A 27,719-nucleotide genomic window follows, 5' to 3' on the forward strand; every position below is an offset into this window, starting at 1 on the left:
GGGTTGCGTAAAAATAAGACCATGCCCTTCTAGAACCCTCACCATTGGAGCTGTCTTATAAGTAACAGCGACAGGGTTTCACGTTTTATCTGAAATGTCTCCTTAGAAAAAAAAACACATCTGTAGTGGACCAGAGGCGTGATACGCCCACTGCGGAGATGTTTGTGGTCACACCTCCAGGCTCCAAACCTTTAAAACACATGTGTGGGGGACTTTCAGCCACAGGTTCCAACGCAGGTAAAACATCTGAGCCGGTAGCCCCATCTACAGTGTGCAAGTAGCATGTTACAATGCGAGTCACTGCTCAAAGTTTCATCTTTCCTCAGTTGATAAAATAAGCACTACTTCGTTGATTGGTAGAACCGGTGGCTATACACTATTTACGAAGGTTAGGTAGGAAACTGCGAAATCGGCGGCAGTGGCTCGCGCAGAATCAGTTTTTTTAGGTGTATCTATATTATTTTGATATATTATGTTGAGTCAAAAAATCGAAAATAAACACTTTTTCCTATAAATGCATTTCTCTACCTACCAGCAAGCAAGCAGTTGTTTTCCAGTCTCTGTCACCGTGTTCATATAGGGCAGTCGTAACCTATGTAAAACCATTGATTTTATTTTTGTTTAAATGTAAATCATTCCATGTCAAGCCATGTGCTTCCAGCCTGCAGGCGGCTGCACCACTCTGCGACCAGACGTTTGAAGCCCATGTTTTGGGCCAAGCAGTACCCCGTCACATATAAACACAGCCACGTGTATTGGAAATAGATAAAACAACAGAATGCGTCTTGTGACCCTAGAACTGGATGTACAGACGATTCAAGGGCTTCCAAGGGGATTATAATCCTGCAGTGCCTGTCTAAATCTAGCTGCTATGAAGTGCAGGTGCGTCATTCATGCTGAAGTAACCAGGGCCTTCCACACATTGGACACAGCGCTGCCTCACACACACTGCGCTGCCTCAAACACACTGTGCTGCCTCACACACACTGTGCTGCCTCACACACACACACTGCGCTGCCTCACATACACACTGCCCTCTCTCACACACACTGCGCTGCCTCACACATACACTGTGCTGCCTCGTACACACACACACTGCGCTGCCTCACACACACACTGCGCTGCCTCACACACACACACACTGCGCTGCCTCACACACACACTGCGCTGCCTCACACACACACTGCGCTGCCTCACACACACACTGCGCTGCCCTCCCTCAAACACACTGCGCTGCCCTCCCTCAAACACACTGAGCTGCCCTCCCTCAAACACACTGCGCTGCCCTCCCTCACACACACCGCGCTGCCTCACACACACACTGCGCTGCCTCACACACACACACACGGCGCTGCCTCACACACACACACGGCGCTGCCTCACACACACACACGGCGCTGCCTCACACACACACACGGCGCTGCCTCACACACACACACGGCGCTGCCTCACACACACACACTGCGCTGCCTCACACACACACACTGCGCTGCCTCACACACACACACTGCGCTGCCTCACACACCCACACTGCGCTGCCTCACACACACACAATGCACTGCCTCACACACACACACACTGCGCTGCCTCACACACAGACACACTGCGCTGCCTCACACACACACACACTGCGCTGCCTCACACACACACTGCCTCGCACACACACACTGCGCTACCTCACACAAACACACTGCGCTGCCTCACAAACACAGTACGGAGTCACACACTGCTGTGTGTCACTCACACTGTCCTATCACACACACTGCGCTGTTACACACACACTGCCTGTGACACACATACTGCACTGCCTCACACACACTGCGCTGCATCACGCACACAGTGCGCTGCATCACGCACACACTGCCCTGCTACACATTGCGCTGCCTCACACACACTGCGCTGCCTCACACACACTGCGCTGCCTCACACACACTGCGCTGCCTCACACACACTGCGCTGCCTCACACACACACACTGCGCAGCCTCACACACACACACTGCGCAGCCTCACACACACTGCGCTGCCAAACACACACACTACGTAGTCACACACTGCTGTGTGTCCCTTACACTGTCCTATTACACCCACTGCACTGTTGCACACAAACTGCACTGTGAGACACACACACTGCACTGCCTCTCACACACACTGCGCTGCATCACACACACTGCCCTGCTACACACTACACTGTGCTGCCTCACAAACGCACTGCGCTGCCTCACACACGCACTGCCTCACACACTGCGCTGCCTCACACACTGCGCTGCCTCACACACTGCGCTGCCACACACACACTGCCTCACAAACACACTGCACTGCCTCACACACACACTGCGCTGCCTCACACACACACACTGCGCTGCCTCACACACACACTGCGCTGCCTCACACACAAACTGTGCTGCCACACACACACACACACACACACACACATTACTCTTCCTCAAACATACACACGCTGCCTCACACACACACACACTGCGCTGCCTCACACACACGCAGCCTCACACACAAACACTGCCTCACACACACTGCGCTGCCTCACACACACACTGCGCTGCCTCACACACACTGCGTTGCCTCACACACTGCGCTGCCACATAATTACCCAGCTCTCAATGCAACATACACTCCAAATATCACTCAGTGCCACATAATTATATGCTACATAATTACACTGCACTCAATGCAACATACACTCCAAACAATACGACTCAGTGCCACAAAATTACATACTACATAATTACACTGCACTCAATGCAACATACACTCCAAATACCACTCAGTGCCACATAATTACACGCCACATAATTACACTGCACTCAATGCAACATACACTCCAAACAATACGACTCAGTGCCACAAAATTACACACAACACAATTACACTCTACTGAATATAACATACACTCCACACAATACCACTCATAATTACATGCTACATAATTACACTGCACTCAATGCAACATACACTCCAAATACCACTCAGTGCCACATAATTACACACCTCATAATTACACTGCACTCAATGCAACACACACTCCAAATACCACTTAATGCCACATAATTACACTCCACATAATTACAATACACTCAATGCAACATACACTCCAAATACTACTGAGTGCCACATAATTACACACCACCTAATTACACTGCACTCAATGCAACATTCACTCCAAATCCCACTCAGTATGTATGTATGTATGTGTGTTCTTATATAGTGCTCGACTTACCCGAAGGGCATCTCGGCGCTTACCTTGGGAACCCGTCCTGGCTTTTCCCTGTGAGATAACCCGTACTGGGCATCCCCAAGGTGAAAGCCAGGCATCCCGCCGCGTACACTCTACTGAATGCAACACACACTCCACACATTACCACTCAGTGCCACATAACATGCTACATAATTACACTGCACTCAATGCAACATACACTCCAAATACCACTCAGTGCCACATAATTACACACCTCATAATTACACTGCACTCAATGCAACACACACTCCAAATACCACTCAGTGCCACATAATTACACTCCACATAATTACAATACACTCAATGCAACATACACTCCAAATACTACTGAGTGCCACATAATTACACACCACATAATTACACTGCACTCAATGCAACATTCACTCCAAATCCCACTCAGTATGTATGTATGTATGAGTGTTCTTATATAGTGCTCGACTTACCCGAAGGGCATCTCGGCGCTTGCCTTGGGAACCCGTCCTGGCTTTTCCCTGAAAGATAACCCGTACTGGGCATCCCCAAGGTGAAAGCCAGGCATCCCGCCGCGTACACTCTACTGAATGCAACACACACTCCACACATTACCACTCAGTGCCACATAACATGCTACATAATTACACTGCACTCAATGCAACATACACTCCAAATACCACTCAGTGCTACATAATTACTCTACTGAATACAACATACACTCCCCATACTACCACTCAGTGCCACGTAATTACACCCCATATAATTACTCTTCTCAATGCAACGTAAATACACTCCACATAATACCACTCAGTGCCATATAATTACACACCTCATACTTACACTACTCAATGCAACATAAATACACTATCTATCGCACTTACTCTATCTATCGCCATCACTCTATCTAGCTATCGCCCTCACTCTATCTATCGCTTCGCCACAGCATCACTCAGCACCACCACAGCATCACTCATGGGAAATACAACATCACTAGGCGCTACCACAGCATCAATGAACGCCACAGCATCACTCGTCGCCGCCACAGCATCACTCGTCGCCACCACAACATCACTCAGCGCCACCACAGCATCAATCTGTGCAACCATTCAATAACTGGTTCAAATATGTTCTCTCAATGTTTCAAGCTTTATTACAAATGTCACAAAAATATGTTAATATTTCACTTCTGTTCTTGGATTTTTGTCAAAATAAAATACAATTAACATAATCTTCACAATTTTTTACAAAAGTTTAAGCTATTGCTATTATAAATTACAATAACTTTTATTTAGGTATTAATTATTAAAAAATGTAAAAGCCATTGTTATTTGAAATATCAATACATCTAAGTCACGTAAATACAACACATATAGCATTACAAATGCTATAGGTGTCACATTTGCAAAAGTTAGGACTATTGGCATTGTAAATGACAAAGCTATTAAGTTTGCTATTTTCAAAACAAACACATAAATAAAAAATGTGTCATTTACAATACCAATAGCTCAAACTTTCCTAATGCGAGACCTATTGCATTGCAAATGATTGTTTATATACCGCGGGACTCCCGCCTCGGCGACGGGGAATGATTCAGGCACGTGAATCTATGAAAGATACCCCAATACTGGATAACGCCAATGCCTTTCCAACTACTCCCTTACCTTGAGGGTGGTTAATGTGAGAAGTTGGCCTGATATATGATGCTCACTAGTTCTAGTGATCACCTTGTATCAGTCCAAACAACCCTTATGGTGATTGGTTGTAAGTCAACCTTATAGACCAGCTATCCTAGTGGTAGCATGGACAAAGCAGTCTTAGGCTAAACTCTTTTGGCATGTGAAGCCAGCTGTTTTACCACATATAACCCCTTGAATACCAAGTGAAAGGACACCACACAGGTTGTTATGAAAATAAACAAGTATCTATTAACTAACATACACCTCTGAACTCTTTATGAGGTCAGAGGGCTAAGCAGAGGACAATCTCTTAGGAAAAATACGTTCAAGTTGCACGATTTACAATGGTGCCCATGGGGCACGACAAACCATATACTAAGTAAGTGGAATGTGAAAGTCGATAATAGGAATGGAGCTGTCCAGAGGCTGTAGGATCGCTGGGACCACGCTATACTAAGTAGAGGTAAGTAATAGGAGGCCCACGGAACGCGTGTGCAGATTGTGAACTCACACGTGAGATGCGTACAAACGTCTATGGACAGTACAGTTTAAGAAAAAGGTGAGTACGGACGTCCCTGACTAGATAGGACTAAAACGACTGTGGGACTGGACACTAGGAGAGTCAAGCTACCCTTGAGCACCGAAATGCTCGTGCTACCTCACCCACAGGCTGCGGGTACATAGGTGCCAAGTCGTGTCGGGTTCCGGCGTTGAAGTCTATGGAGCCTGGAGGAAAAGATGCTGCAAGCGGTCAGGAGGAAGATGTCCGGTGTGATCCAAGGGTGGATTAGTGAAGAGAAGAACCTGAAAGCAGAGGGGACAATGTTCAAAGTCACTAGCCAGTGACTGGAGTGGAACCAGGAGTGGAACCAGATGTCGTTGTCGCGATCAGGTGAAGGTGGACGCTTGTCTCTGCAGCCACGTGGACCAGGTGGTGTCTTCGACGACCAGGATGGAGGCACAAGCTGTCCCACGCAGGCTCTCGCTGTCGGCGGTGTTGGCTTCGGATTCGGAGTCAACAGGCCTTGGCAAAGGCAACCCACGCGGTGAGTGGAAACGGCGTCTGGAGTGGACCAGGAGGGTCCGGGGTGCTCCTCTCTTGGAAGGGAGCAAGGGCCAGTCTGGAGCAACCAGACCAGCAGTGAAGATTTCGGGTTTCGTCGTCTAGGAGTTCACTAGCCAACCGGCAAGTGACCAGACAACGCGTCGAGCAGCAAACAGGCAGAAGGGCCCCACGCAGATCTCGTGGATGCTGGAGGGCTGGTCTTCGGTGCAGGAGCTGCTCGGGGTCGGGGCTTCTCAGTCCCCAAAGCACTTGGACGAGGTGACCTCAGAAGTCGTGCTGGAGCGAAGTGCTGCTTCTTTCAAGATGGCCGGTCCCACGTGTCCCGTCGCACCCACGGTTCTCAGCTGTGCTGCAGATGTAGGTAGAGGTCGGAGAGGTCTGGGAATCCGGGTCTCGTCGGGCTCTGAAGTCTGGATCCTTGCAGGAAGACGACAAAGGGAAGCCGCTGGACGCTGATGGTGCCTGCTTGTGCAGGGTGGACACTCCTTGCCCACAAGGGAGATTTCTTCAGTCTTCTGTGAAGCAGAACGTCGAAGTCCAGAGTTTCTTCTTGTAAAGTTGTTCAGGATAATCTAATCTGGAATGGGACCAGCTCCTACCTTTATCCGGCTAAAGGGGGCTGTACTACGACTAGGTCCCTCCTCTGGGTGGGACCAGGAAGGGGGGTGGTTACACCCCCTATCCTTTGTCCGGTCTTGCGCCAGCTCTGGGGCTGGAGTGCCCCAGGAACTGGTTTAGACCGGTGTATGCACAGGGACACCTTGTGTGCCCCAGGCATGTCTCATTCCTTTCAGCCCTGTCCAACCTAATACACAAAATCCTGTCTGGGGTGGTGCTAGCACCTCCCAAGGCAGGAAACCCTTTGTCCAAGCCTCCCTCGCTGGAAGGACTCCCAGCAGCAGGAGGTCAGGCTTGTGTCTGTGGTGGCAGCATCCATTTTGTGATGCTGAGGCTCGAGTTAACTTTAACTGGGGTTCACAGTTACATACATGTTGTGTCCCTCTAGAAGGGTGGAATGCTACCCCCGTCGCCAGAATTGGCGAGGGAGTAGTATTCCAATTCGTATGACACCTTACTCGACATGTTTTGATAATGCTATACCAAAGTTAGCAATAACTGCGAGGATTATAATGCACTTAAGAGTATATGGTATAGCGTTATCATGGAAACAGCTAAAGGACTTGGTTCCGAAAGCTGCAGACAGGCTCAGCTCCTGCTAGAGCACTATCTCACATAATTCCAAGCACTCTGCCTTCAGGATTGACTGATAGGAGGATATGTGTCCATTTTAGGGTTAGATATAGGGATACTATATCTAAAGCAAAGGGTGATTACACCACCTTGCCCCAGCTGATTGATCAGCCAGTTGTGTCAGATTTGGACGGCCAGCCAGCATAATACATGCTGCAGCCCCTGGTAGGCCCTGAGTGCACCTATGCCCTGGGTACCTAAGGTACACTGTACAGGGGCTGATAAGGTGACTCGGTATCCAATTAGATATGTACCTAGAGTACATGGAATCCATTTTACAGAGAGAGCAGTGGGCCTGGGGTCCTGAATAGCAGAGCCCCAGGCTAACTAAGTCGAAAAACCAGCAAAACACCAGGCAAAAAGTTGGGGGCAACCATAGTCAGATATCCACCTTCCTACAGTTAATGCCAGCTGCCTTCTAGCATGCTATTCATACACACCCTGTGACATTGCTGGCGAGATCTTACTAGCAGTCCCAGAAGACTTGTGAGCTTCCTTGGCGATTCAGGATGGCTGGGATGCAGCCAAGTATGCCATCCACTTGGGCCTAGACACAGCAGATTGTCTAGGAAGGGTGACAGAGAAGCGTAGTGCTATGGGGCCATGCATGGATGAGATCCACTGGCTTTTCTGAGAATGTACAGGCATCCCTAATGGACATGCCCACCAGATTGGGGAAAATGCAGAGTGGGACCTGGAACATTTTAAAGAGTGTCGAGCCATGGCACTCTTGTTGGGTCTTTCAGCATCAGTCTGGAAATACCCTTACCCCAGCAGGTTCTCTGTGAGGAGCTGAACCTGAAGGCATCCACCAGGGACTCTCCAAAAAGGGCAATCCCTATCAACATACTTTTAAGTCTAGCAGCCAGGGGGAAAAACCTAGAAAGATTGCATAAACAAATGCTCCTTCTCTGACCTATATCTATTTATATAAATAAATACATGTTTTTTAAAATGTATCTCGTGGCCAGCTCTGGGCTCCAATTGGGCAGTCCCCACAAATCAGTCTAACCATAATCAAAAGTGCAAAAATATATTACTTTTTATTAATCTTTTAAAAAAAAATCTTTTAATCAAAAAGAGCTGGCCGCTAGATAAATAGATCTAGGTCGGACAGGAGCATTTGTTTATGCATTTTTCTAGGCATCCACCAGGGATCACTTCAGGGTTTAGTTCTCACTTGTGATCCTCTATTGAGAGGTAACAGTGTTATCTCTCTCTCTCTCTTGCATTGAGAGAGCATGCAAGATGAACTGCTACTGTAAAAATGCACCAATGCTGCACCTACTTCCTCAGGGGAACTGTGTCTCTACACATCTGTTGATGTAACTGACGGCAGTGATGTTGTCGGACAGAATATGAATGGTGATCAATCAGAGGGAATGTCCCCTGCAAGGTGTACAATTGTGTCCCGTGCCCTGAGTGCCCAATCGAGGATATCAGGACTACGGCTCCTTCCAGGAAGGTTCTAGAGGTGTGGCGAGATCTGATTGGCTCCTGGCCAAAGTTTAGTCCTTTTTACAAAAGGACATGGATATGTTACTAATGTGAGGCCTCTGGCCTATTGTTATGTATATGTCTTTATGACATTACTTTCTTTATATACCGGGGACTCCCACCCCGACGACGGGGAATGATTCAGGCATGTGAATCTATGAAAGATACCCATAATACTGGATAACCTGGTTTTTGACACAGCTTCATGCTAACATACCATATATGCATAAAGGCCTGGGCCTGTCCCATGATGTGAGTGCAGTCCTGCACCTGTACGGGCATGCTTTCCATCTTGGCAGGTGACTATCGTCCTTATCATGGGTAATAGCCTGGAAGGTAGAGGTAGCAGCATACAGTGCATCAATGATCATACAGCTCTCATGAAACCTTTTTATCTGTGCCACTAGTGGTGGCATACTGGACAACTTGAGTAAAGTTCTGCTGTTACAAGCTAGGCCCAAAGCCTTATGCTAACATCAGAATCTTTGTGCCTCAGCTGTAGGTACTTCAGCATGGAGGAAACCCTAGTGAGAGGAGCACCACTCTACACAAAGTTTGAGTCTGAAAGACAGTCTGAGAAGGACATATGAAAGGAGGACTGACCCAAGCCTTTTTTGAGAGTACAGTCAGAGAATGCATATTTATTTCCTGTTGTACCTGTATAAAAGTTCCAAGTTTCTTTAACTAAGGAGGGGATGCACCACAAAGTACCCAGAAGCCAGCTTGCCTAAGGTGTGGGTGCATCACGCAAAGTATAATGCGCTTCTAGTTACACTCGACGATACGACCAAGGGAACACTATACGTGGGAATAAACTCGCTCCAGGAACAGATGGTACATTTGGGCATTCTGCATCTTTTAACTAATCTGGACCGAACTCGGTTGGATTACATGCCTGATACTAGGACTTAACTACTGTAGCGCTTTATACCTATTTTAAGTGGACTACACAGTTTTGACCAGCTGGGTCTGAAGCAGAACTGGCAGAAAGGCGAGAGAAATTGAGAGATTGACAAGCTGTACAGCCCTAAAGTCACGGGGTATTCCCCTATCGATGAAACACATGTAGGCTGGGAGAAAAGAATTAAAGAGAAAGATCTGAAAATAACCCTTTTTTGTATAACCATTGGAATTTCTTTGTTACACTTGATGCATGCGTGAGCCAAGGACTGTTATCAAATTTAAATAACGACCTTAGGGTCTAGGTTTGGTGATTTAGGGTGATTCTCCTCCCCTTGACCACCGCAACTGATTATAAATTCTTGTTAAAAAAACTAATACAGCATTATATGAGTGCCAGGGATTCCCTAGTTCCAATTCACCCCATTAGGACATCCCCTTAATTAATGGGGCCTTGTGGATTGACCAAATTACAGCCGTATAATTGATATCAATAAAAGGCACGCTGGCCCTCCGTGGGCACAACGAGGAGCTGCATTTGACTTAAAGAGTGACACAAGTTGCGCCAGGTGGCTGCTCTCAAGGATCGAACTCTGGATCTGGAAAGACAGAGCTTGGGGGAGATATTATAAGCCCTCAGCTGCCAGACTCATCCTGTAAGGGCTTTGCTGCTGCAAATCTTCCTAGACCTGGCTCCACTTTGGGCACCCACACAAGTGAGGTATAATTTTTTATCAGGAGATCGAGGGCGACGCTTGGTGGTAGGATATTTGTGCTGGCGCAGTGATCCTTCGACTATCCCATATAGAAATGTGAGGAAAATTTGACTTTTTAGCTAAATTTGAGGTTTGCAGAGGATTCAGTCACAAAATCACTGGGGGAACCATGCACACCATATCGCCAGCCAAGCAACAGACCACACACACACCGCCAGCCAAGTGCCAGTCCATGCACACAGCCAGCCAAGCACCATCCAATGCACACCGCCAGCCAAGCACCATCCAATGCACACCAAGACTAGGCGCTAGTCCACACACACCGCCAGCCAAACAAACTGTCAGCCGAACTCTAGTTTACAGTTTTCTGCCCGACCCTAACAATATCACTAATTTGTCCCCAAGCGGGGCAGAAATGGCTAAAATGTGTGCCTACATTGTTTTCTTTTTCATTGGGCAGCGACCCTAGACTTAGGGCCGCACCTGCACATGCCCATAAACATATCCCAAATACCTAGTGGGATTTCTTCCGACCTCCCAGTAGTGTGGGGTGGGGGGAGGGGGGAGCGGGGGAACATCAAGAGCAACAACTACCATTTGCCCCACCACAGAAAGAGAGAGGCAGAAAGACTGTGACCAATTTTTTGGGAGGGGGGGTAGCGGCGGGGTCATCTGGCCAGTCCCACCACTACACAAAGAAAAATAGTCCATTGATCCTAGTAGGCTTTCTGTTCCCCACGGGGGCAAATCTGGGCTGGGGCCCATATCTATTCCCCCATGCGGGGGTGCCTAAGAAAGACTGTAACCCATTTTTTTGGGGGTGGGGCAATCAGCCCCCACCTCTGCACAAGGAAAAAAAATTGCCCCTTCTGACTAGTGGGCTTTCTGTCCACCGGGGAGAAGGATGGGGGGGGAGGCGTAGGCAGATCTGCCTCTCCCGTGTGTTTCGGTGCTAGGGGGTTGAGATAATCCTGTGAGCACTGAAGCAGTGAAAGTGAAATGAGCCTTCACTTTCAATGCAATGACATCAGTGTGCCGATTGTCATTACGATGAATAAAAAAAAAGCCTTGGCGTCTGGGAAAGCTCATACCCAGGTCCTGAGGCTGAAAAAGAAAAAAGGAAATCCCTCTGCTGTAAACAGGAGAGTGATTTCCCGGTTGTGTGCATAGGATGGAGCGGCTCCGTCTTCAGCACGCAACCACCGCCTGCTGGTGCCATGTCTGTGGCCCTGAAAGGACTGGGCTCTCTAATGCATCACCAACACGCCCACTCACTACCGGGACTAAATTTGCAGAACTGACAGGGTAATTGCTTTGCAGCAGCAAAGGAGAGGGATGTGGTTCTGCTCAAAGTGTTTCAGAGCACCTTCCACCTTCTCTCTGAAGAAGCAACACCCATCAAAGAGCTTATCCATCAACAAGCCCGCCACATCAGAAGAAAATCTATTTGAGCTCATCCAGAAGTGTCTACTGAGCACGACTGCCCTTCCAATGAGCTATGACATGCAGGGATGACTTATTTCACCATGTCCTGTTTATCACAAATCACCTGAATTGAGGAGACTCTACAGTTGCTAGGACCACCAGCAAGATCTCGCTGGCCATATCACAAGGAGCATTGTACACTGGCCCAAAAGATGGCCTGTGTTTATGGACCCCAGTGCAAAGCTGACAGAAGAAAACATTTGTTTGCCAAATGCCTTAATGCGTTGGGATTATCTATCAAGGGGACTGGTCAGAAATGGGTTAGGATTAACTTTACTAGTTGAAGCTCCCACATTGAGACTTTCTAGAGCACAGTGCTTGGTTAGAAAATCTGGACCACTGGGCGAACACCTGCCAGCTGATGGGTGGGCAAGAACATGGCTTTGTCCCGATAGCCATCAAGGTAGGCAAAAGGGCATCACTAAATAGAAGCAAGAGGTTGTGATGTTGCAGGCCTAGGCTGTAAAATCTGTCAAAACATTTGTCGTAGCTTCAATGGAGGGCAGCTGAAATTCCAGTATATCAGATGCCCTCTAAACCACCACAGCAAGGAGGCACTTTCTTCCATTGGCTGTCCATGTGGCAAGTCAAACTATGTTCCAGGGGAGGAGTAAAGCCCCTTGGTATTTTAAGTCATGGTATAAGACATCAACAATGCACCCTACTCTGGCACAGAAGTGCAAGTTACTTACCTTTGGTAACAATGTATCTGGTAGAGACTATTGTAGCCGCAGATTCCTTAACGTAGATTTATCCCCAGGTGTGGGACTGGATCCAGAAAAGTCGAGACCCAGCCAAGGAACCTCAACTTTCAGAACTGCAAAGGGGCCAGAAGTGCGAACAACGAGAGGAAGAAGAGCACAAGCAGACCCCACACTGGAGACCAGGGTACATGGGTGCAGAAGCACCCACAAAATCATCAACCACGCACCAGAAGGGAAAAAAGGAGCCAACAACAAGACTAGCATCCCCCTAGGGAAGAGGCAGGAACGCAGCAATAAAGGCAGACGGGAGAATATTAATACTGAAGTTTTTATATAGCGCAATCAGCTACATCTCAAGGAGGTTTCCCGGCGCTAAGTGAGCAGGAGTCACATACCGAGTACTTAAAAAGACACGGGGGCTAAAAGCCACGTCTTTAACTGTTTCCTAAAGCAAGGCTCTGTTTTAGCATTTCGAAGAGACAGTGGTAAGGCATTCCACATTTTAGCTGTTCTGGACGAAAACTCTCTACCCCCAAGCCGAGCCTTCGAGAAGCGTGGAACATGGAGCAAATTCTGAGTATCAGAGCGCAGGGACCGAGCCTGCTTATATCGGGGAAATCTTAATTTAAGGTAATTAGGGCACTTTCCCTGCAACACGCGGAAGGCCAGGGTCAGGGCCTTAAATTCAATTCTTCTTGCCACTGGCAGCCAGTGCAGATCACGCAAGTGTGGAGAGACATGATGTCTAAAAGGAATCTGTTTGATCAGCCTCGCAGCCACATTTTGCACCATCTGCAATCGCTGAATCGCATACTTAGGCAGGCCGAGATAAAGGCCGTTGCCGTGGTCCAACCTAGATGTTACAGTGGCATGGACTACTAATTTACGGCAATCTTCTGGTAATAGATCCAGAAACTTTCGGAGATTTCCTAGTTTATTTAAGCACCCAGCCGATACCTGTTGAATGTGAGCTGAAAAGGAGAGGTTATCTTCCCATCTCACCCCCAGATTTTTAGCACTAGAACTGGGGGAAGGTGGGGGACCCATTTCGGTGGGCCACCAAAGATCTGGCGAAGGCACTGGGCCTTTTCCAAAGAAGATTTCCTCTGTTTTACCTGCATTTAGTTTGAGCTTATTCGTATTCATCCAGAGAGCGATATCACGTAGACAGCCCTTAAAATTGTCAAAGGCCTCTGCTGTCTGCTCTTGGTAAGAGAAAACCAACTGTGTATCGTCGTCATAGAAAATTGCTTTGACACCCCAGTTGGAGATAAGGGTGAAGAGAGGGGCCAGATACACATTAAAAAGTAAGGGACTCAGGGCTGAGCCCTGGGGGACACCACACCAAAGAGGTTTCGGTTTGGACGAAAATGGACGGAGAGCGACTTTTTGGGAGCGGGCGTTCAAGTAGGACTTCAGCCAGGCCATCACCTTCCCACCCAGGCCAATGCTTTCCAATCTCTGAAGCAGCCCGGGGTGGTCAACTGTGTCAAATGCTGCAGATAGATCCAGGAGCACCGGCATAGCTGATGCCCCTGAATATAAAGCCCCTCTTACCGACTCCGCCACCTCTAAGAGGGCCGCCTCTGTGCTAAAGCCCGACCGAAAGTCTGACTGTGTTTCATGCAAGATGGCATTACATTCAATGAAGTGGTTCAGTTGGCGTTGAACCAGCTTCCCCAGCATTTTACCGGGTGCAGGTAAAAGCGAAATTGGCCTAAGATTGCTAACATCTTCTGGGGCTCCGATGGTTTATTTCTTCAGGGGGAGCAGTGTGGCATGCATCCAGCAGTCAGGAAAAACTCTGGGGTCAAGGGATGTGTTCCAGACATGGGTGAGTGTGTTAGACAGGGAGTGCGATATCATTTTCCATAGTTTGGGGGGGGCATGGGTCATCAGGAGCCCCTGATTTGCATTTATCAATCTCTGTCAGCGCATCATGATTCAAGAGTGAAGAAAAATTTAGAAACAGCGGGCCTGAACTCTGACTGGAGATAAGTCTAATTTCTATGTCGCTACAGAGGAAGAGAAGGTGTCATACACCTTTAAGATTTCATTGTCAAAGAAATTAGAAATGTCTTCGCACATAGCTGGTGTCGAGGTCACTTCAGTATCAATTGCTCTTGGCTTAAAGAAGGATTGAACTACCTTAAATACTTCTTTACCCGAATGGTCTGCCTTATATATACAGGAAGCAATGCATTTTCTTCTGGTCGTTTTGATTGATTTATGTAATTTTTTCAAGGCATTTTTATAGCACGCCTTTGCTGCGTTGCTATACTTTAATCTCCATTGCCGTTATGATCTCTTGCAACTCCTTTTTTCTTCTCTGAGTGCCTCTAAAAACCAAGGGGCTGATGGTGATTGTCTGCGTGATAGCATCATTTTTACTGGTGCGTCGGCCTCCACCGCTGAGGCAATCCAATGGTTCATTGGAAGAACGTGATCTCACAAGATTCCCGCAGAACAATAAGCAGGGTCACCAGAGCCCACACCAAGGCCCCCGGCCACAGAACAGAAGAGCAGGCGGGTGCAGCCAGCCGCTGGCAAGCGCCATGAATTAAACGCCCAGATCACATCGGGCGCAGAGCAAGGGCAAGGCCAGAAAAATCCCGAACGACCCCTAAAAGGGGACTGCTCCGGACAGAATCGAACCGCCAAGCCAAGCATGGTGACGGAGAGCAACAGCATGGCAGAGAGCAACGGCAACGTCCAAGGCTGCACGAAGAATAAACGCGGCCAACTACCTACCATCCAACACATGGCTCTGCACGAGCATCCTCATTTGAGACATGAGAAAGGAGAGACTCCACAAAATCCCACAGGCTAGAAGCAGCCCTGGTCAGCGCACACAAAGTGTTAAGCGCCCTCAAGGCAGCACTGGAAGAAGCGAAGACATTCCGTCCCCATGAATCTAACCACCAGGCCTCCCGAGACGGAGGAAACGACACCACAGGTAAACACAGAAAAGCATTTCACAGTAAAGCAGAGCGCCTTGAGTAGAAGGTTGGGAAGAAAGACAGACCGGGTCGTGCGGAGCAGGACGATGGCGATGCAGTAGTGCCTGAGGCGCCGGATCACCTGTGGCAGGGAGCCCCCAAGCCCCCATAAGAGAATTATGGAGTGACGCATCGAAAGGAAGGAACAGCTCCCGTCCACCAGAGCCCTGGTGGAGAATCTCCAAGAGGTTATCTGTAGGAAATGGAGTGACAGGTTCACTCATCCTCAGAATACCAGCAGCCGTGAAAATAGCCCGAACAAAGGCAACACTGGCCTCAGTAGGGCGCCGCGGAGGTGAAAGCAATTCTTAATGGGTGATAGTTGCAGACTGAGCTGCCCATCCCTAAGTCCGGGGGGAGCGGCCAGCCCCGGCATAGAGGAGGATCCACAGAGGAATGGTGAACCTGAGGAGACCCAGGGTAGGGTGGAGAGGCCGGTGGAGAAGCCAGCCACGAGCCACGGAAAGAAGGGTTCGAGGATTTTGCCCTTGAGGATGGCGAAAAGCCTTCCCTGGAAGATGCTGGTGAAAAGGCAACTACACGGCGCCCTGTCTCCGGGGAGGAACACACCAACAGATGACAGACCTCAGGAGACGAAGGAACCTCAGGAGACTAATCCAGAACCCGGCGCTGACGTGACTCCATGGAGTCCGCCATCGGGTCCTGATCAGCGTCGATCGGCGCCGGAATGGGCCTCCGTGGCGCCGTGCAGACTCCTGCCACCACGTGCTCTCCAGGAGAATGGGGCGAGGCAGACACCGGACCGGCAAAGGCGTGGCGCGGCGCCTAAATGGCGCTGACTCGACCCCGGATGGGGCAGCCGCCCGCGCCGAGGATCGAGAGGGACTCAGGAAGGCATCCCAGGCCCCGGCCTCAACCCTCGACTCCACCGGAGCCAGGGAGGAAGGCTCCTGGTGCCGAAACGGTGCCGGATCGACTTCTAGTGAGGCAGCCTCCTGCTCAGAGGACCGAGGGTGGCTCGGGGCAAGCCCAGAGTCCCGACGATCATCTGCGAAGCCACAGGGAGCCCCGTAGGGATTTTTTGCGAGGCAGGGGCGCTAGACGCCGAAGAGGGAAGCCCCGAAGGACCACACCCCGACGACGCCACTCTCCTACGACCTGGAGCTGAAACCGTCGGCGCCGGAGTCGCCGGCGACTCAGCGGAATTCCCGGCATGAGGCAAGGGATCTGCGGTCATCGGAGGAGGTGGAGGAAGGGCCAAAGAAGCCTGCAGAGTCGCAGCGTAGGCTGTCATTTGGGCCCTAGTTGCCTCCGCGCCGGGAAACAGCGGGTACGGAGGCGACAAGCGGGGGCGCAAGTCCAGGGGGGAGACGGCGCCCACCGCGGTAGGAGGACAGGGCCTCGGAGTCACACTGAAGGACCTACCAGCCGGTGAGCCACGCCCAAAGAGCCGTGGTGAAAGACTATTCTGCAGACAAAACATGCCAGTCCTTGCCCCCGAGGTAGGGGACGGACGCTGGGACGATACCGGCCTGGACAAGCGCGCCAACAGCAACTTCATCCGGCGCTCCCCCTGTGATTTAGGCTTAAGGTGCTACTAGGCGTCGCAACTTTTCGAGTCGTGTGCTCACCCAGGCACCACATGCAAATCGGGTGAGGGTCCGTCGCCGACATGGGACGTGCACAAGAGGTACACGTCTTGAAGCCTGAAGGCATTCGCACACTGTTACTCTGAACGCAAAGGGATAGAAGGCCTTAAAACAGGCCAGGAAGCTGCACACGGAAAAGAGAAAAAACTGACGTAGGTGCGCCGGGGTGGGACTTATGAATCCTCGCTGACCTCACAGACGCGACGACGTCAGGGCGGAGTCACGTGGTGCCGTCCCGTGGCACGAAGGGATGCTGCGGCAGAAAAGTTTTCCGGATCCAGTCTCACGCCTGGGGATAATTCTAAGTTAAGGAATCTGAAGCTAGTAGTCTCGATCAGATTCATACTTAGATTCAGCTCAAGGCAACATCTGCTTGGGGGTCGACAAGGGATTTGCCACTGGGTCATAAACGGGTGCCAGTGAAGTTTGGTCCCAGTATCAGGAAGTGGCATGGACCTTGGGGACGGAGTGAAAGTCTGTAATGGAGTCGATAAGGGCTTGGTAATGGGTCCTAAGAAGACAGACTGCATCGGGCTAGGGCCCACTTGCAGTAACGCAACTGATGCCCCTTGCAGTTCCTGTGGGTCTCAAAACTGTGCCAGAGAGAGCCAGAAACACACTATAGACTTGCAGCACAATCTCTTTGAAGGCCTTCATTTGCTGCATAGTCAACGACAGTCCAGGAAACTCAGGGTACATCAGGACCAAGGAAAGTATTAGTTCTGTGGTCAGTGATCTCGAAGGAGTGACTCACATCTTGACGCCCTCATACCTTATCTTTTCAGTCAGAGTGGCAGGATGGGCTTGAGTCTTGCTTTCTTATGCTTGGACTTTCATTTTGACTTACCCGAAAATTGTGAGTAGAGGTTGCAAGAATGGCCCAGGAACCATGACAAATCTTGGGGCAGAGCCATTGTGAAGACCACAACTACTACTTATAATCGCTGTTATAGACCTTTACCTCTTGGTCTCTAATTCTCTTGCAGGTGCATTTGTCACCCGACGAAGAGTTGTGGCCCAGGAAAAAACAGTCACAATGCAGCTTGACTTCTTCCATTTTAGGTGTATACATCGTTCCCTATCACACTGACGAACAGTTGTTTGGAGTTGTAGTAAGTCAGACAAAGGTGGGGGGCAGAGCTCCGGATCTGCATCAGAAGGCACTGAAAGAAAGGAACTGATGTAAACATGCAAGGGGGGTGCCACTTATATGTGTACATTTATTTAAGTGAAGCACCTTGCACTAATCCAGACAACCCTTATGTTGATTTCAGTGGTCTTAGACAACCATGGAAATCTCTCTACCTGGTAGGTATGGCGAGCAGCCTTCAGGTTTAGTCCAGAAGGAGTGTTAAGCAGCTTGTTTTACCAGAACTAATCATATAGTATAGGTTAAACGAAAAATAGCTACACAATGTAGTTATAAAATAGTTGTATTTATTATACACACTAACAGATTGGTAAATCTCCTACCCGGAGATATAAACACAACATACACAATATTTCAAATGTAAACAGGTAAGTAAGCAGAAATACACAGTGGTCTCCAGGGGGAGACCAAGTCATATACTAAAGAAGTTGAATGCAAACCGCGAATTAAGTCAGGACCTGGACCAAAAGACTCAGTAGAGATGGGGCTATAGGGAACCACCCGAGGTAAGTATCCAGGAATCCCACAGAGGCAGTGTGCAGAGAAACAGCTGCGTACTCAATACAAGTCAATAGGAAAGTTGCAGTTTTTAAGAAGGACGCTTCCCAGTGGACCCTGAAGAAACTCTGTGGAAGACAGAAGGTTGCAGAGTCACCCCCTCCGTGGATACCCCAGGAACCAGGATACCTACACCAGGGAAGTCGGTGCAAACTTGTGAAGTGACTTCGGAAACTGCCACAGACCAAAACGAAAAGGTACGATTGGCAAAGAAGGTGAAAAAGAAGGTGAAAGAGTGTGGTAGAATTCAAGGATGGACTCTTGAAGAGAAGTTCATGCAAAGAGACGAGACCGAGTCTATGCCACTCGGAAGTGACCAGGAGGCACGGAAGACCAATGACCACCGATGACAGAAGATGCAGGAGTGATGATGGTGACCTTATCGCTACAGCTGCAAGGACCAGGCGATGCTGTGGAAGATCAGGAGCAGTTCATGAGCTGTCCCACGTCAGAAGTCAAGAACCAGTGAGTCGGTGTCTGGTGGGAGCACCAAGAAGCTTTGGCAGCAGCAACAGACCGAGTAAACTAAAAAGGTGCAGCATTCGTTGGGATCAGCAAGGTACAAGGGACTAACCAAGTGTATGAGAGTCAGAGCAGGCCCTGCAAAGCAGGGGAGCCCACTGGAGCCAAAGAAGACCCTCAAGAGGACCCAAAGGCCGAAGGCATAGGAGTCGCAAGGGGACTTCAAGCAGCTCACCAACGATGCAGGTGCATGAAGCAGAGGATCCATTGAGGACGAAGATTTTGGAAGAAAGAGATGCTGGAGGCTGGTGCTTCTTGTAGTCTGAAGATCTTTGGGGGGCAGAGCCATCAAGTCTTGGCAACAGCAAGTCGACACAGTTTACAGGAATTCTCTTCCAGTAGTTCCGACAAGGAATACTGGCATCAAACTTGTTGAGTGGACAGGTCAGGCCTCAAGGGAGTTGCAGAACCACCAACTGTATTGCTGAGCCTTTCATCATCCGTGGGACGCTAGAAGAGAGTAGACCGGTCAGATTCATAGTGGAGCCTGCAGATGCAGGGGAGGGACTCCTTCACTCCAAGGGAGATTCCTTTGGGTGTCTTTGAAGCCCACAGGCCTGGGGAAGAACCTGGAGGAAGCACAGATGACTAATAAGACTAGTGGAACAGCGAGGAGCACAGGCAGAGAAGACTAAGACGACTAGCACAACAGCGAGACCAAGAGCCTCAGGAGTCTTCCTTGGTGCAGTCTAGGTTCCAGGTGAAGTCCAAGGTGCCCAAATGGTTGAAGTTGTTTCGAGTTTGAATCTTGTCCCACAATGAATCTGAAGAGCCACCCACACCCCTTAAGTACCCTAGCCCTTATGTACCCCAGGGAAAGCTTGGGACAATTCAATGATAACTCCCAGAGGAGCGGCTTGACAGAGGGGAGATATCCTGTGTCTAGATTCGTGCCAGAGCGAGAACCAACGGCTCCCTGAACTGGCTCAAACTTGAGTATGCAAGGAGGGCACCAAATTGCCCTTCAACTCAGTCTGGTGGCGCTGGCAAGCACCCCCACCCCAGCCCAGTACACTAAGTCCTGTCTGGGAGGTGGTCACACCTCCCTATAGCAGGAAACCTATTGTCATGCCTTCCCTTGCTCGAGCTCAGCTCAGCAGCAGGAGGAAAGAACCAAGTCTGTGGTCGGCAGCAGAACTAGCTTGCTGTTGGACCCTGAAAAGCTGGTAATGGGAATACAGGGGGCACCCTTTAGCCCTCCCAGTACATTGGGTTCTACGCCCGACACTGGAATAGGTGTAGTGGTAGGATTCCAACATGTTTGATACCAAATATGACTGGTTTCGGTGCAGCCAATATATAATTAGATATCTTGAATTTGACTTGATGTCCATTATATGCAATAAATGGCTGACTGCACTTACAAAGCCGGGAGAATCGTCTCTGGGGTTATTAGAGGGGCCCTGCACATGAAGGGACACCATCACACTTATAAGCAAGCACCCTCTCCTCAGGACTGAAGAGTCTACCATAGGGGTGACTTATAAGTTTTAAGTGTAGTGACCTCAGATATAAGGAAACCTATATCTGCAGTGAGGGGTGCAACGATCCATTCACACAGGCTGCAATGACGGGCCTGTAGTCACAGTTTGAGTGGTCTCTCATAGGTGGCATAATACATGCTGTACATCAAAAAATATCAAAACCTCCCCAACAACCTATATTGCTTTGCAAAGGCTAACAAGAACACTTTGGGGCTACCCTTTATATCCATTCAACATTCTGAAACCTTTGTTTTTATTACATTATTTGCTTTTTCACATTTTTCAAAATGTACAAAAAGTATAAAAAACACATTTAAAAATGTACATTGATTCAAATATTCACGTATATTTTCACTTGATATCAATGATCATTCCATGACTATATTCAATTACTTCAGAGAATAAATCATATGTCAAAACAAGTGATATGTCCCCCATATTTCTTTGTATACCATAAACATTCTAACTTGTCATACCACCACACATCATCGACCTCACTTCACTATGCCCTTGGTGCGCCAGTAGCCAATTGTGGAGGTTCCATAATACTTACCATTGTCAAATTTAGGGAGAGAGCGGAGTAACTGGGGTCCTGATTAGCAGGAGCCCTGTCAGACTAGTCAGAAAACAGTATAACACCAAAAAGTGGGCTAACCATGAAAGCAGATCCTACTTTTCTACAACCATACCACTGAAATTCAATTTAAAACCTCTATTAATCGAACACCATCTGGAATAGCTCTAAACTAACACTTTATGGGGTTCAGCTCTGCGCGACTATTATATCTTTTTTGTTGAACAACTGATATATCAATCACAATAATTTAGCCACTAGGAATGGCACCACAGACCTGCATACACATTTGCAATTCATTTAAAAAATAAGTTAGTTGAACTAATTCTTAGCTGGTATTTAATCGCTGAACCTTCAGTAAAAATAAAAAGTGGTACAGTTGTCAAGTTAAACAATGACAATATTAGCTTTTTTCGTATTTATTAGGAACATTTTTAAAGTGCTCTGATTCTTGCGAATGTGCAAGGTTGATAGCCAAATTTGTACGATACTTGTTAGGTAACAGATTACTTTACCTGGATAAGTAGTTATTTATTTTTTAAAGAGTTTCTCAACAATCAGAAAGATTTTAAAGACCTCATCGTGAAGGAACTCTCCAACCCCAGCTCCAACAACATCCTGCCGTTGCAAGACCTATGCGATTCCTTAGCCACCTTCTTTCACCGCAAGATTGCAGACATCCACAACAGCTTCCACGCCCAGCCTCTCCCTACAGCCACCGACACCGCAGACTTGCCACCGCCCAGCCTCACCAACCCCCTGCTCTCCTGGACCCACGTCAACGACAACACCATCAAGACCAATGAACACAATCCACTCCGGCCCTACATCCGACCCCGGCCCTCATTACATCTTCAACAAAGCAAACTGCATCCTCACACCCCAACTCCGGAAAATCAACAACAGCTCCTTCGAGACCGCCACTTCCCGGAAAGCTGGAAACACGCTGAGCTCAACACCCTACTCAAAAAAAACCACAGAGACCCAAATGACCTCAAGAATTTCCGACACATCTCCCTGCTTCCGTTGCCGGCAAAAGTCACCAAAAGATCGTCAACAAGCAACTAACTCACTTCCTCGAGGAGAACAACATCATAGACCCGTCCCAATCTGGATTCTGCAGCAATCACAGCACGAAAACCGCCCTCATTGCTGCCACAGACGACATCAGGACCCTACTGGACAGTGGCGAAACTGCGGCCCTAATCCTCCTGGACCCTCAGCTGCCTTCAACACAGTCTGCCACCACACCCTACGCACACTCTTACACAATGCGGGAATACGTGACAAAGCTCTGGACTGGACCACCTCCTTCCTCAGCGACAAAACCCAGAGGGTTCGCCGCCCCACATTCCGATCTGAAGCCACCAAGATCATCTGTGGCATACCCCAAGGATCATCCCTCAGCCCGACCCTCTCAAACGTCTACATGGCATCCCGCGCCAACATCGTCCGCTCGCACAACCTCAACATCGGTTCCTACGCTGACGACACTCAGCTGATCCTCGCTCTCTCACCAAGAACCCCGCCACAGCCAAAACCAACCTCCACGAAGGAATGAACGCCGTCGCCCGTTGGATGCAGAACAGCTGCCTGAAACTCAAATTCGACAGGACAGAGGTCCTCATCCTGGGCTCCACCCCCTCCGCCTGGGATGACTCCTGGTGGCCAGCCGCCCTGGGAGCTGCTCCCACACCAACCAACCACGCACGCAACCTGGGGTTCATCCTGGACTCATCGCTCTCAATGACCCAGCAAGTCAACGCCATCTCCTCCTCCAACGTACTCTGCATGCTCCGCAAGATCTACAGGTGGTGCCCCACCAGAACCAGAAGGACGGTCACCCAGGCCCTCGTCAGCTGCAGACTGGACTACGGCAATGCCCTCTATGCAGGAACCACGGCCAAACTCCAGAAAAGACTCCAGCGCATACAGTACGCCTCTGCACGCCTTATCCTCGACATCCCCCGCAACACCCACATCACCGCCCACCTGAAGGACTTGCACTGGCTCCCAGTCAACAAAAGGGTCACCTTTAAGCTCCTCACCCACGCTCACAAAGCTCTCCACAACGCCGGAAAAGCATACCTGTACTAATGTCTCACCTTCTACACCCCAAACCGCCAGCTTCGTCTCCCCAACCTCGCCCTCGCTGCCGTCCCACACATCCACAGGACCTCCACCTTCTCCTACCTCGCTGCCAAGACATGGAACACCCTACCCACACAGCTGCGTCAGACCCAGGACCTGCTGACCTTCAGAAGACTCCTCAAAACCTGGCTGTTCGAGGAGCATCTGCACCCCTTACCCACTCTCAGCGCCTTGAGATCCTCACGGGTGACTAGTGTGCTCTACAAATGAGTGATTGATTGATTGATTGGAAAACGCTTGTATAAGTGTAGGTCCTCCAATTACCTGCACCACTTTCTGGATTCTCGAAAACAGAAGATTCAATATCTGATGCTGAAAGTAAGGCTTAAATATACAATAATATTTCACACCATGTTTGCCACATTTACATAAGATACACACAATATAAATAATAAAATACTTGCAAAGTCTGAAAAAGAGTCTGTATTCGGATGCTACCCATGGCTGTTACCTTTTCTTCCTGCTAGATGAGCAGCAGCGACCTCTCCCACATCCGGCTTCAGCTCTTCCAGTTCCAAGTGGTGCAGCCGCTCCTCGGCCTCGGCGTCCGAGGGGATGTCATCTGCTCAGTGCCAAGATTACAAAAGGAGGCAAAGATGACCGAAAGGTGACAATTGTGCACAGCCTTGCTCATTCGTTTCACTGCTATTATAAGCGTTGATAAATAACTTTTTGTACTGGAGAACGCTTGTTTCTCACTATAATTCAGTCAGATTCGCTGACCAGGCCCGGGGTTATGTAATTTTATTTTGGTTACAAACAATGACATTTCTCCTCACCCCTGCACCCAAAATAAATCAAACTGTTTCACTGCTCAAGGCTTTTTTATAGCGCAAGCAAGGAGAGAACCAGAGAGCCGTGCACCACATCACACAGCTGATGCTGTTACAGTGTTTTCATTTTTAAATTTGGGGCAGCCATGTGCTTTATACATTTGCACAATAATAAAGAGGAAATGACTTTGAATATGTAATTTGCGAGTTAATAAGTTAGGACATAATGGTGATAATGAATGACAATTTTCTGTAAGCATATGTGGACTAGTTATGCAATTGGTGATGTAAATATGAACCTATGATAAGCCTGACTATATCTGCTTACCCTTAGAGATATAGGTTATGGCGGACAGGGTATAATGTGGCAACAACATCCCTTCCTTCATTCGGAATATGTTTTTATACTGATATGTCCTTGAAACGTCATTCCTTATGACAGCTGGTTTGGGAATAATTCACTGAAGCATGATTACGTGTGGATTGTTGTAGGTTTGATTTTCAAGGTAAGACTTCACCTCAAGTTGACACCCATTGGTTCAGCAACACAAAATATAATATTGATTTATTTATTTATAATCTTATAAAGCGCGCGGCTACCCCCGACGGGGGTGTCCCGGCGCTACGGACAGGAGGCAGCGGAGAGGACAGGCGCGGCTAGAGGTTGGAAAACAACCAGGTTTTCAGTTTGCTTCAGAACAATGTTTCAGTTGTGGTCAGCCGAAGGGCCAGTGGAAGGCTGTTCCACAATTTAGCAGTCACCACAGCAAAGGCCCTGCCCCCCGTTCTAGAATGGTGAAAGCGAGGAGCGTGGAGGAGGCAGAGATGATTAGATCTAAGAGCAAGGGTAGACTGAACGGGCTTTAGCCTGCCTCTAAGATAGATTGGGCCAAGGCCGTTGAGGGCCCTGAAGGCCAGGACCAGCGATTTAAATTGGATGCGGTAGGTAACTGGCAGCCAGTGTAGCTTCATCAAATATGGAGCGATTGAATGGCGATAAGGGATGTTACATATCAGCCTAGCGCACAAGTTACTTACCTTCGGTAACGATATATCTGTAAGAAACAGTAGTTAGTATGAGATTCCTTACCTTAGAATATCCCCAGGCGTCAGACTGGATCCAGAAACTTTTGCGTAGCAGTACCCTTGCACGTCGGTAGGCGTCGTCTGCGGCTCCGCCTCCGTCGTCGGCACCATGATGACGTCGCCGGAGTACTTACACGCCGCCCCTCGCGCGCTGGCGTCAGTTCTTATACACAGCTTTTCCGCGCCAGAAACGCAGAGCCATGATAAAAACCAACATTGGTGCCATGAAACTAGGGCCCTGAAAGAGGATGACCTTAACCCTAGATATCGGTTTGCAGAACGGGGAGGATGGGTGGAGCGGTAAGGAATCTAATACTAACTACTGTTTCTTACAGATATATTGTTACCGAAGGTAAGTAACTTGTGCATCTGAAAGAAACAGGTTAGTATTAGATTCCTTACCTTAGAATAGATACCCCAGCAATACCAACCCCGTTGGTGGGTCTGCGAACCAATAATCACACCAGAAAGTCCTGGAGGACGGAACGGCCAAAGAAGCCATCCCTCCGGACTTGGCTGTCCAGGCAGTAGTGTCTTGCAAACGTGTGCAGCGAGGCCGCCTGACAGATGTCCTGCAATGGGACTCCCAGGCCCAGGGCAGTAGTAGCCGCCCTGGCCCGAGTGGAATGGGTCCTCAGCCCATCAGGAGGCTCCTTCTTAGCCAAAGAGTAGCATGCCTTGATGCACAACACGACCCACCGAGAGATGGTCCGTTTGTGCACCGCCCGTCCCTTCTTAGCGCCCACGTAACCAACAAAGAGTTGGCCATCAACCCGGAAATGGCGTGTGCGATCCAGATAGAATGAGAGCGCACGTTTTGGGTCCAGACTGTGGAGCCGCTCTTCCTCTTTAGAGGGGTGCGGAGACGGAAAGAAGGTGGGCAAAGTGATGGACTGCCCGATGTGGAAGGCTGTGACTACCTTGGGCAGGAAAGAGGGTCTTGTCCGCAACACAACTTTGTCCGGATGGACAGAAAGGAAAGGGGGTTTAGAGGAAAGAGCCTGGAGCTCACTCACTCTCCAGGCAGAGGTGAATGCAACCAGGAAAGCAGTCTTAAGCGTAAGAAGACGGACAGGACAGTTATGAAGTGGCTGGAAAGGAGCGCACATCAGATAGGTCAGAACAAGGTTTAAGTCCCACTGGGGCATCACGAAGGAACAGGGGGAAACATATGAGTGATGCCCTATTTACAATCGGGGGCTTGAACAAAGAAGGCTGATCAGGTAGCCTCAAGAAGGCGGGCAGGGCAGAAAAGTAGCCCTTGATAGTGCCCAGAGCAGAGCCCTGCTGGGCAAGAGAAAGAAGAAAGAGGAGAACCTCAGAAAGAGGGGCAGAGAGTGGATCCACAGCCTTTGCTGTGCACCATGCCACAAATCTGTTCCACCTGCAGGCGTATACCGACTTTGTGGAGGGACGCCTGGCTGCCAGAATCACATTACAAACTTCAGGAGGCTGGTCAAATGGCCTCAACTGTCGCCGCTAAATCTCCAAGCATGGAGGTGGAGACAGGACAGGTTCGGGTGGAGGACCGTCCCCTGCTGCTGCGACAGAAGGCCCTCCTGAAGAGGTAGACGAATCGGGGGATCGACAAACATGCTGAGTAGCTCGGGATACTAGTACCTTCGTGCCCAGTCCGCAGCCACAAGGATGAATTGGGCCCGGTTGCGCCTGATCTTCTTCAGCACTCTGGGCAGAAGTGGTATAGGCGGAAAGGCGTACAACAGACCGCAGCTCCACGCGTGGCGAAAAGCGTCTCCGAGAGAGTGCCGCCTTGGAAATTCCAACACGCAGAACTGATGACATTGCCCGTTCTCTTCTGTGGCGAATAGATCTTACCAAGGCTCTCCCCACTGCTGAAAGAGGCCTTGCGCCACGTCCGAGTTCAGACGCCATTCGTGATCCATCATGCACCGACGGCTGAGTTTGTCTGCCCTGGCATTCAGAGAGCCTGCCAGGTGTTGAACCACCAGGGTCACGCCCTGATGTTCCAGCCATTGCCATAGGCGCGAGCCTCCTGGCATAGGGTCCACGACCCCACTCCGCCTTGTTTGTTGCAGTACCACATGGCGGTGGTGTTGTCGGTGAACACTTGCACTAAACTCCCCCGGCCAGAGGGGAGGAATGCTTTCAGTGCTAGACTAATCGCCCGCAGCTCCAACATGTTGATATGGAGCCGGGACTCCGCCGGAGACCAGAGGCCTCTGATCTCCGCCTCTCCCATATGGCCTCCCCAGCCCTGGAGGGACGCGCCCGTCACAACCACGTGCTCCAGGTGGGGTAGGGAGAGGGA

The 27,719-nt window shown here is 49.4% G+C and overlaps 1 protein-coding gene across 10 annotated transcripts in view; it reads right to left on the minus strand.

Annotated features, from left to right (window-relative positions):
* Positions 1-27,719, minus strand: part of MICAL3 (microtubule associated monooxygenase, calponin and LIM domain containing 3) — a 2,050,293-nt gene that overhangs the window by 468,446 nt on the left and 1,554,128 nt on the right. For all 10 annotated transcript variants that reach the window (XM_086952901.1, XM_086952911.1, XM_086952910.1 and 7 more), the window contains one exon: positions 24,022-24,132. In XM_086952901.1, coding sequence (XP_086809027.1) covers positions 24,022-24,132 — 111 coding nt within the window. The remainder of the gene's footprint in view (positions 1-24,021; positions 24,133-27,719) is intronic.

Source organism: Lissotriton vulgaris, chromosome 1_2 (assembly GCF_964263255.1).
Source record: "Lissotriton vulgaris chromosome 1_2, aLisVul1.2, whole genome shotgun sequence".
Classification (NCBI taxonomy): Eukaryota; Metazoa; Chordata; class Amphibia; order Caudata; family Salamandridae; genus Lissotriton; species Lissotriton vulgaris.